At 40.3% G+C, this 11,376-nt stretch overlaps 1 protein-coding gene and 1 long non-coding RNA gene across 5 annotated transcripts in view; one reads left to right on the top strand and one right to left on the bottom strand.

The window, feature by feature from the left end:
- Window positions 1–11,376, bottom strand: part of LOC145451120 (uncharacterized) — a 39,745-nt gene that overhangs the window by 15,683 nt on the left and 12,686 nt on the right. For 2 of the 4 annotated variants that reach the window (XM_080329609.1, XM_080329611.1), the window contains 9 exons: window positions 10,691–10,940; window positions 5,431–5,611; window positions 4,867–4,974; window positions 4,671–4,757; window positions 1,694–1,786; window positions 765–878; window positions 597–707; window positions 269–430; window positions 53–209 (listed from right to left, as the gene is read on the bottom strand). In XM_080329609.1, the coding sequence (XP_080185735.1) occupies window positions 53–209; window positions 269–430; window positions 597–707; window positions 765–878; window positions 1,694–1,786; window positions 4,671–4,757; window positions 4,867–4,974; window positions 5,431–5,611; window positions 10,691–10,940 (1,263 nt within the window). The remainder of the gene's footprint in view (window positions 1–52; window positions 210–268; window positions 431–596; window positions 708–764; window positions 879–1,693; window positions 1,787–4,670; window positions 4,758–4,866; window positions 4,975–5,430; window positions 5,612–10,690; window positions 10,941–11,376) is intronic. The other 2 variants (XM_080329610.1, XM_080329612.1) reach the window with 2 other exon arrangements.
- LOC145451150 (uncharacterized) overlaps window positions 1–11,376 on the top strand; it is a 48,571-nt gene that overhangs the window by 32,130 nt on the left and 5,065 nt on the right. The window lies entirely within an intron of this gene.

Below are 11,376 nucleotides of genomic sequence, written 5' to 3'. Positions count from 1 at the left end.
AAAATGAATATAATAATCTCGCCCCTACTGGAAACTAAAATGAACCCCGTACTTTGCTTTTCTGATTTGGAAAGCTGTGTCTCTGTAGCAACTTCATATCTTCTGGATCATCGACATCAATCTCCCGAATGTGACCGTTGTCTCGAACGACCAAATTCCCGTCTCTGTCGGTAGTAATACTGGGTCTGCCCGATGAAGGCGACAAGCTTCTAAATACCGTAACACGTATAGAAATTTGGACACGGTTCCATGTTATGTAATATGATACCTGCTCTCCTCGTCACTATAGTGGGGCTGATGGTCAGGGGACAAGCTCTCGTAATATTTGCGTCTTCGTGCGACTTTGCCGCGGCGAGGAGTTGAGGTGGAGGATGATGATGATGAGGAACGTTTGGATCCCGACTCGGATGAAGAGGATGAATTGTTGTCTCTAAAATTTTAGAACATCTCGTGTAGATTGTAGTTATATAACCAATAACCATACAAGTGTTTGGATTGATGATCCTGTTCACACGTGTGGTTGCTTAAAATACTCCATATAATTTTGCGTTCGTGGGAGATTATCATTTGATATGAAAACCGGTACCAGAACCAACCTTGGCCACTTTGGACTTTTCTTTTTGGTGTATTTCTTTTGTTTTGTTGAAGATGCTGATGACGAAGAAGATGAGGGTGCGGAATTTTGAGACACTTTGCCTTTTGGACTCCTGTTACATATGTATAGATGGAAAATACATAGGAAAGTTGCAAAATCAAGCACAAACTTCTCGATTTCTTCGGACATGGGTTTCGATCCAACCTTTTTTTGTGAGTCATCTGTATCGCTCGATGAAGACGAACCAGAATCCACTTGAATTGGTGCTCTTGCTTTGATGGCGCTAATATTGAATGTTGAAAGTATTGATTATGAACAACCACAAATATTGGTTTACTATGCGAATTTCTCACTTTCGTTTATTAGGCTCACATGAAAAATACAAACGCGAAATGTGTCAGTACGACAGATCACATTGCATATTGCATTACAGTGAAAACATCCAAATTTACAGGAATGAATTATTCAGATATGATCCCCTCGTAACACTCCTACAACATTTCATACCGCCATTTCTAAAATGCTGTAACAAAGTTTGTTAAAGACAAATATTGTACGCCTACAAGTCTCTGTCAACTCGACAAGCTCAAGAACTATGGCACTGCCCTTGTATTTAGGGTTGCATTTAAAACAAAAATCTATATAAAACAAACATTGTAATGTCGATGTCGATTAACATTGACAATTGAAAACATAGGGTAAATATAGCTCCTTTGGCGAAATAGGGTCCAACCCCTGTCATATACGGCCGGAAACTTTCTTAACCAGGACTACATCTTCATACAGCATTTTTACGGTCAGCGGTCATCATCATCAGAACATTTCATTCCGTATCAATGATCTATATCTACGGAATATAGCTGTTGAGCCGACTATTTCGAGGATTCCAGCCATTCCATATCGTATACGTCGGATATGTCAGGTGTAAATGTTTTTTGGAAAGTATTTACACAATTATGACATAATTATACAACTTGAAAAAACACAGTTTTTTTAAAAAGGCCTTAGCTTAAGACACTGTTTAAAACAACCATTTGTTTTAAATGTAACCATACTTGTATTGCTGGCAGCAATAACGATTGGATCGTGGTGGTTTACCTATCTGGTGCTGGATTTTCAATTGAAGATGCATCCTTGGTCTCTGAGGATGACGACGAGGATGAAGAATCTGAATCATCTCTTCTCTTTGATCTGCCAACCGAAAATAATTCAAATAATAATGTATCGTAAATACCTTGGTTTGGAAATTGCATATCTAAGACTGCACCGACATATCTGTACCCGGGGGAGGAGGTGTAGATTTTGCTAACAACAAAATTTTGGATATTCAACCCGGCGACTTCGCATTGGATACCACATGTGGCATCTGCTGGCCGATAATATCATTTCCGCGTAGCAGATATTTCAAAGTCTGATGGGATGTTGTAACACGTGTAAATATATCAGGGGTCTCTAAACACGCGGCCCGCGAGATCATTTTGTGCGAGCCGCGTCGGTATTTTGGATTTTGAACTATTCGACAATATTTTACTGCCACATATCTTTGCAAGAACTGAAAATTCGGTCTAAAACTGCTCAAAACCTGGAAACTACTCATCAAGCTGCACTTATCACATCACTTTCAAAAGTTACCATGCGCTGGAAGATCAGCTATTACGTCATATTACCTGTTTATGATGATAGAACATGACCCATTGACATAATTCGTGACTGAAAATTGTGATTTGTACCTGGGCGCGACATTTTGTAGAATTACTCGAACTCGGACTGAATGGGTGATAAAATAAGGACTCGATGTGTGGCGAGACAGCGTACTGGTAGAATCCACAGCTGGAACACCAATGGCTTGCGGGTTCGAGTCCCACCGAGGTCGACTCCAGAATTCCTACCCAAGTGTTGGAGGTTTATCTGGGCTTCTCCTCGCCATATGATCCGTGTAAGCGGTGTCTTGTAAAAGCCTACAGAAGTGGGCCGTGCTACAAGTCGGCAGCTATACGGAATAAAAATGACGAACATTGGGCTGGTTAAATGACCATCGTAGTCGACAAACACCATGAATAACACTAACAAACAAGAAGGACTCGAGTTGAGTCGGGTCAAACGTTACAATCAGAGAAAGACTTGCGACTCGGAATGTTGTGACTGGGTACAACCACGGACGCAACAAACCATCAAACTGTTATGGGAAATCGTAATATATCAAAAGGTTGTAGCTTGTGTTGCGTTGTGTATTTAGCTCTCTAAGCAGGTCGGTATGGCAACCATTTGCATTCTGTTGTCCCTTGCTGTGTAGTTAGTTATCTCCTGCGTAATCTTAGGTTTCTTTATCCATGATATTATCGCTTATTAAAGGTGGCGAGTGATTGGACATTTCTATAGCTATAGTAAATGAATCAGTATATTCAAGTTGTTTTGATCTTTTCCAGTGTTGGGATGACTCGAGTCAACTTTTTCGTATGACTTGACTTGACTCGAGTCACTTTGGAAAAATGACTTGACTTGACTTGACTCGGAGCATCAAAATTGTGCATTGACTCGTGACTCGGAGCAAAATTTCCGAGTCAATTTCAAGTCATCAAGTAAACGTTGTCGAATAAATCACTGTATTTTGCGTATGTTCGGATTGTTCGAGATGCCCCGGTGTCACTCGTGAGAACAACCGGTCATTAACTGATTGTACGTTGCACTGATCCTCCATTGTTAGATCACAAATAAATTGACCGCAAACTAAACGATCACAGCTTACGCTTCCGTAGCAGTAGGAGTAGAAGAATAATCTAAATAGCAATGTGTCTCTGTTTCTTAGACGGCTAAATGCCTAGGCCTACGTTACGCAGTGCTCACATTTACCAACCCTCTTGTATGATTTAAATCAAACAAATATAGTTTGTACGTTTAGATTCTTACGGATGTGTAGATGGGTATTGGGTAGTGTAGGCATTTGCACCATGTCAATTTGTTTCAACTTCTCGAAGCTTCGTATTAGGTCCTATATATTGGCTGACATTAACTGACTGTAGCAATGGAGCTGTACAGTTACTCACGTATTTTATTAGCAGTTCTACGTGTGCTTGAGGGATACAACGTATTTTTGGATGTATATTAACCAGATATTCGTTATTTGATTCAAGATAAATGATCAATTAATCTGTCTTTCACACCGCTAGCAAAATTTAATGACTTACATACATCGAAAATTCAATTTGACTTGAATTGTGACTTGACTCGTGACTTGACTTGACTTGACTCGACTTGACTCGAGTCACCTCCAAAAAATGATTGACTTGACTTGACTCGAGTCACCTTTGAAAATCGATTGACTTGACTTGACTCGAGTCAAAATCTGCAATGACTCGAGATGACTCGTGACTCGAAGGTAGTGACTTGATCCCAACACTGATCTTTTCCAATATTCGAAGGTAAATCTAACGCTGATTTAATTTGACTTTGGTAATGAAATGGTCAATAGCCTAGTTATCAGGAGTATGCCTGTAACCCGGATTAGGCTGTACTGCTCAAATGCTCTGATATCAGGTCAATCTTTGTTAACTTTTGAGATAATGTACCTATAATTGTGGCAAGTAAAATGTCTGTTAGCTTCCAAATTATAACGGGGCAGCTTTTACGATGTCATGATGCATTTTTACTCTCGCGTAGTAGGCCTATCTATAACTGCCTACTCTGACCAACTATGCCAAGCACCAAGCAGAACAACAAATTTCTTCAAATATTTAAAAATATAATTTTTTCGTGTCAGGCGTGAATTCACAATAGTAAATCACATTTTCACGATGTGTGCGAAATGCCAGTCTAAAAGTCCATCAAATAAGGCATACTCGGAAATACATTGAATACCCCGCGGGCCGCAGCACCATAAAACACATTTGAGTTTGAGACCCTTGAGATATATAGTCGATTTATAGTGACAAAGTTCACATATGACTGGAAACTGTCATATATCGCCAACCATTGTAAATTGCATCAGTAGTCATTCAAGCAAAGGAATGCTAAGGTGTACGTTGACAGGCTATTGTAGCCGTGATGAAGTGGCATATACATTACAAAGGAATCTGACCTCAATTTAGGGCTGCTCTTCTTCGTGTATTTCTTTTGCTTGTTTGACGATGATGATGATGAGGACGAGATGACTTTGCCAATTGATCTTCAATTACATGAGTGTATTTGAAAGGGAATAATGTAAGTATCATCAAGCTACAGTTTTGGCTGTATACCAATGAGTTAGTATTATTCTTATGAGAAATCACACTAACCCGTCATTGTCTAGGAAAACGGGTTTCGCTTGTGTTTGCCTTCCGTCGGATGCATCTGAGTCATCAGACGACGAGGATCTGGTAGTAACTTGACGTGGCTCTACTGCACTGTAAAATATATGTACATATATATTAATTTCATGTACACTGAACGAAGTATTGGAATAATATGTTACTTTCAAAAAGTCACGCATGGTATAACCAGATAGGCCTACTCGTCAAGACACTTATAGGCTAATTTAAATTATCTATCTAGTAAATTTACCTGAATCTTATCAACAGTCACATCAAACGGCCTGCGATTTCGATATGATCTCGTCGTATATACATCGATAAAATTAGCTTATTCGAGAATGCGCAAGTCCATACAAATTATAGTGTTAGTAGTTCTATTTCAACAATTCTCTGTTCAAACGATGCCAAATACACTAGGAGTATAAGAAAAGGAACTTGTCTAAAATACGCAATCCCCAAAACTATTGAATGGGAATACGAAACCATTTCATCAATAACAAGGGAAAATGAAATTGATAGAAAATAATTTACAATTTACACGCACATTACCTAATACGAGAAGCTTGCTCGTCTCGTTTTTCGTCATCTTGAAGATCTCGTGCTGGAGGAGCTGCCTGATGAAGTACTTCTGTTTCTATGACGGGAGGTTCGATCACGGGGGATTCGTCTATTATATCTCGAACCACTGTGCCGCTATCATCACTATCTGATGATGACGATGAAGATGTTCCTGCCAGCAACAGATGGAGCAGTTGGATCTCAAAGAAAACGCGCGGAGAACAGAAAGCAAAACTTGTGTTATTCAGCAACATGCATTAACATTTGCAATCAAGTATTTGTACCTGTGGAAGCCGCGCCATATCCAGTCAGTCAGTACGAAGTAGTTTTAGTTGCAAATATAAGCTATTGTAAATGTGACGCTGCGATCAAGATGTCATTATAAGTTTGAAATTCTAAGACTCACAGAACTTTGAGGGTACAATATACGAATAATGAAATGCCGAATCCTCTCTATTCATTTGTGCGAGAATGAAATTCTCGATCACAATCACAACAATCAAGTTTGAGGCATAAGAGGACAGAGAACAGACTTGAATTGATCTACAGTCGCGTAGCGAAACGCGTGGAATGTAGAATTGCAGATGCGAAAATACGAGCCAGATCTCCGAAATGTGTTTGTACTACACACGAGCACACCTCGCACCACGAACTCCCAATTCCAGATAAGCAAAAATACATTAATATAACTACTAAATTTTCGAAATAACTTTGATAACGTATATTCCTATATCGATTTATTCACTGTAACGAAGCTGTAGTCTCTTATGCAAATCGTGTGGTGTCGCGCTACGATCCATTTACGGATCCGTGATGTTTTTTCCTGAATTATAGGATTCATTACCGATAATAATCCTGGGGACAAATTTATCGCGACATGCACGAAACCTGTAAGTAGGCCGTTTATTATTCTGCCATTCCGAAGCACTTTTATTGCGACAGAGAGTCTTGCACGGCTCTGGCGTGTTATCCGCAATTGTTTTACTGCTATACCGATCGGAGCGAACTCGAGGGATTTGGTTGAAAATTCACTAGTATTTATTTTGTATATAGTGCTTACTGCTCAGTCTACGCATTTCGGTCGATCGCTTCACAATACGTATCCTGCATACCAGTGGTTTTCAACCTTTTTGATCTCGTGGACCGGCAAAACTTGAGAACAAGTGTCGCGGACCAGTCAACATCCACAAATCAAAATTGCCTCTAATTTTAATTACGTCAAATTCATACAGCTCCAATGTACTATTTTGATATTACATTTTTATACGTGGTTCTATTGAAGTTACTTCAAGGCGAAGATCGCGAAGTCCCGATGAAATCCAATAACTTGATTGTGATCGTTCTGTAGGCTATCCCTTGAAGAAATGCGACTTTGCTATTTGCTATAGCCTCTATTGTTCTCCCAAGTGTCGCTTAATTGCACTGTCGGAATTTAACGTAGCTTTCGAATATAACTAACATGAAAAGAGTTGTAGGCTACTTTTAGACAGCTTCGTACAACACTTGCACCATTGTGACGTACGCTCAGCGCAAACCATAAACGCGGCTATGCGGAAAACCACGTTCCAAACTTCAATTTAAAATTCGATGTTTTTTGCTCTGATTCAGTGGTTCCCAACCGGTTGGGGATTCCCCACTGGTGGGGAATTCAAGGGTTTCTGGTGGGGAATAGGCGCATTTGTTAAGCATTATATATAGCAGTGGTCGTCTTTTTCGTCTGAAGAGTCATGTTGGCCCTATATTTTTCATTTTAACTCCCAAAGAGCCATACATGCCAATAATTGTTTCGCCACAATCGAAAATTCATGACTTCATGGTAGTACTAATTCGAACTCACTACATGGGATTCGTTGTGGGCGCAATATTTTCTGTAAAAACTCGTAGGATAATATTCATACTGTGCTAGCGCAATTCATCGTAAATAAATCAGAATTTATAATAACTGATATTAATCTAATATAACTATAGCACTGATTCCGAAAATCTAAATATTGCTCTACTTCTCAATTCTCAGAGTATTCGGCGGTAACATAAATGTTCCACTACGGGCATACATTTTAACAGCAGTACTATAGAAAGCTACTTACCAATGAAGAATGTGGATAGCGAAGCGTTGTTTGTAATTTGGATTTGTAATTGGAATGTCACTTCCAAGGCAGTTCATTTCTCGGCATAGATCAGGAATACAATGTGAATTTGAACACTAGATTACCATATATAGGCATCCCCATGTCTTCTATGCTCTATGATCGACCAACGTATGACGCAATCCAGGATTGGATTATACAGTGCGCGATGTCGGGTCCATCGAATTCGCAAGAGATATTGGTCGCTAGCGCTACGCCGCTACAGCCACTTAAATTGGGGGATTTTGTAAAAAAAAGGGATCCGAGCCTAAACCCTGGATACACCAGTCTTGACCTCTCAAATACATGTTTATGCTGCCACGAGAATAATTATTCTGGCGGTTGTGAAAATTTACTAACAAGTTACAGCAATATCGGTAAGATTAAGTACAAAATTTAAAATATGTCAAAGAGCCATATCTTACACCCAAAAGAGCCATATATGGCTAGCGAGCCATAGGTTCCCGGCCACTGATGTATAGGATATTTACGGAGACACATGCGCGATTACTGTTACTAGTTAACTGCTCTGGAATGTATGTATCGAAAATTATATTGCGTGTTGTTCACAATAACTCGATTTTAACTCTGGATCTAACCAATGATGGCGTCACAAACGCATCCAGCACGATCAGTATGACGTGAAATACCGCTTTCGCTAAATTTTGAGGGGTACCGGAATCGGTTCACAATACGTTTTATGTTGCAGTCATAGGCGATTGTCATGCGTACTGGTGTGATTGTTAGTCTTGTGTACTCAAACAAGCAAATAGTTTTGAGTTGTGGGGAACGATGACTCGGAAAAAATGTGAAGTGGGGAATGACGACAAAAAGGTTGGGAGCCACTGCTCTAATTGATTGACGATCGACAAACGTCTTGTATTTTGTAATTGAGATATAAATTTCTGATATATTCGGCGGACCGGCAGGAAACTTGCCACGTACCGGCACCTGTCCACGGACTGGCGGTTAAGAACCACTGCTATATACGATCACGTAGAATATAACATGCTTCTCGTTGTTGGCATTAATCTCCCCTCAGCGTAGCCTACACCTCTCTTCCGTAATAGGTATATTGATTACTGCGATACCCCATTCGCAACGAGACGACGACAACAACCGCTTGCAAAAATAAACCGAGCCTACTGCGTAGATTTGAAAGAGAAGAAGTTTAAGGTGAAAGTTCTTGAGCATGTCGATATTTCCCAGTATTACCATGTATTACCAGTGTCAAGTATTCAAGTCTTTGGAGTATGTCTAAATATATCAAATACATGCTCGATTCGTGAGTGCAGTGAACACTACTGCGATCACATTCACCATGTGCTTTGCAGCAAATAGCATAATATGACCCATGATTAGTCAGTGAATCTCATCCTTATCCGCCAAAGTATAATATGCGCTGCAATACCAATGTCGTTAAGAAGCCCAGTCGTTGCCGGCGGTTTGAAATACCGCTTCAGCCCGTCAAGCTTGAGATCGCACAAACGCCATTAGGTGGCATTACAGAGCAAATTTTCGACCAGTTACAGACAGTGCTACAGATAGCAGGAGGAAGAGGAAATGTAGATCTTGTACCACCAGTGAGTGCGCTGAAGCGGAACTACACCAAACAATTACGATTTACGAATCTATAAAGATGATCAGTGACTGACACCGTAAGTTGGCTTTGCGGATCGATAAATAACATTTAATTGCATCGGATTACGATCGGCGCGGCGCAACCATGGCCTGGCTCGGATCCAGCTTAGCTTTTCCGCGACCTGTACGAACATTACCTATTGCCTTATGCTGAAACGTTTCTACCACAGATAAATCAAAACCCAAAGAATTTGTGCAATCCATCGTTTATTGGCAGACCAAAACACTACCATGCCGCGATTACTTGAACTATTACAGTCCGTCAGCAAATCGTGATGCACACCAAAGCAAAAGTATAGATATGGCAGTAAGCGAAAATGTGCAGGGATTAAATCAAGGTGATTAATGTTAACGAAGGACATTGGGCAGACGAGTGGAGGTCATTTTCGAAAAAAACATGCAGAGAGTAACTACAGCATATCGGTAACGATATGCGCGGTAATATCACCATGACCAACAGCATCATCGTCGAAGAGAAGTCAATGGTAAGGATATGAGATGACCCTCAATAAAATCAATGAATGGCAAGAATCAAAACAAATGAGCGCGGAATATTTTTGAGATAAATCAAATGAATGCTCGTCAAACGTCTTTAAAATATTACGTGGCGTGAGCGCAGCGGCGATGTGTCCTATATGGACAGTAAGAGGACCTAGACCCTCACATATTTGAGAAGACACAATACCCCTGCAATTTTGCAAGTCAGCTCGAAATTAATGAAATCATTGGAATAGCGTTGTAGTCGGGGACTGACCGAATAGACTTTTGGCTTTTGGTTGGTAGCGTAAGAAATTGGACCCATAACACTTATCGACAAGCGATGTGAAAATGTCCATGAAGGCAATGATGATTTTAGATTCCAGAAATAGGCTCCTTTAGAGTGACGACCACTCACTGTTAGATTTCGAGGCTTTGCCTACCATAACTATACGGACAGTTGAGGACTTCATTGTATGGTAAGGAAACACTGCTAAAACAAGATAGCCGATGTTGTAAAAGGGTCTATCGCGCTAAAATTATATCACATCAAGCAATTTTAAAAATAGACTAAACCCAGTAAACACACTCATCCCCAGCCAATTAAACCATCGTCATTATCTTGCGAGAGCACGTAAAATACCATCAACTAAAAATTAACCAGTATCAAATGTCCGTTCTCAGCAACACTGATGGTACATTTGAAGAAGGCAAGCAAGCGAGTATAGAAGCAGGCGTGACAGGCAGTACGTGTAAAGAGTCAAGAGCGTATAGAAAGCATACGGAGAATGCCGTACATCTGCCAATCCGGCATATTGCGTACGCACCAAAGCCGGACAATGTAACGACCTGATGCAGTGTTACAGAATACTTCAAGTTCGTATCGACCGACAGTTAATTCCGAAATTATATCCTCATGCAGCAATTAATATCGCAGTCATTCCGTCACGGGGTAGTGCAGATAGTAATTATTTCGATGCAGGTAGTAGACAAATTTCATTCCGCACCTTCGTCTTTATCAAGTGTCTCGCTCTTGAGAGCATCCATCTCCGTTGAACCCGAGGCTCTTTCTTCTTTGGGTTCCTCATGGGCGGGTTGTTGTTGGGATTCTTCTACAGGCGGAGGTGGGGTAGCATCTCTTTCTTTTTCCTTCTCATCTTCCGATGACGACGAAGAAGACGATGATGATGACGACGAAGAAGACGACACCTTGTGTTCATCCTTCATTTCGATATTCACATCGTCAGGCTTCACTTCCTGCAATGTTGTAGTTTACAATTAAGTTTCTCCCGCTGATTGTAATACAGACGGAAATGTTTCATTGGTGTCTTTACGACTACGTAATGAAACCAATATAATTATGTTAATATGTATCATATTAATCATTGTGCAGGGCAGTTACCCACAGTGTGGAGATTTTCCATACAGCCCCATGACACAGCAATGAATCTCATGTCCAAATACCCATCAGACGTTTGATACTCTAATATTGTGATATCATGTTTTTGTTACCCATAACGTAGCCATGAAGGTTTAGCCTTTTTCTGAAACTACCAAACAAGCACTGTTACGTAGGGTAACGATACGTCCTCTTTTCAGAGGATTTGTCCTATTTTTTGACTTTTTTGAAAGTGTCTTCGGAAGACGCCCAAATGTCCTCTTTGTTGAGAAATTTGGTTAAATATAGGGTAAA

This window comes from Botryllus schlosseri, chromosome 11, assembly GCF_051294905.1.
Source record: "Botryllus schlosseri isolate E-star chromosome 11, Bs_hap1, whole genome shotgun sequence".
NCBI lineage: Eukaryota > Metazoa > Chordata > Ascidiacea > Stolidobranchia > Styelidae > Botryllus > Botryllus schlosseri.
The sequence above is the reverse complement of the archived record's forward strand: the minus strand, read 5'-3'. Positions and strand labels throughout refer to the sequence as shown.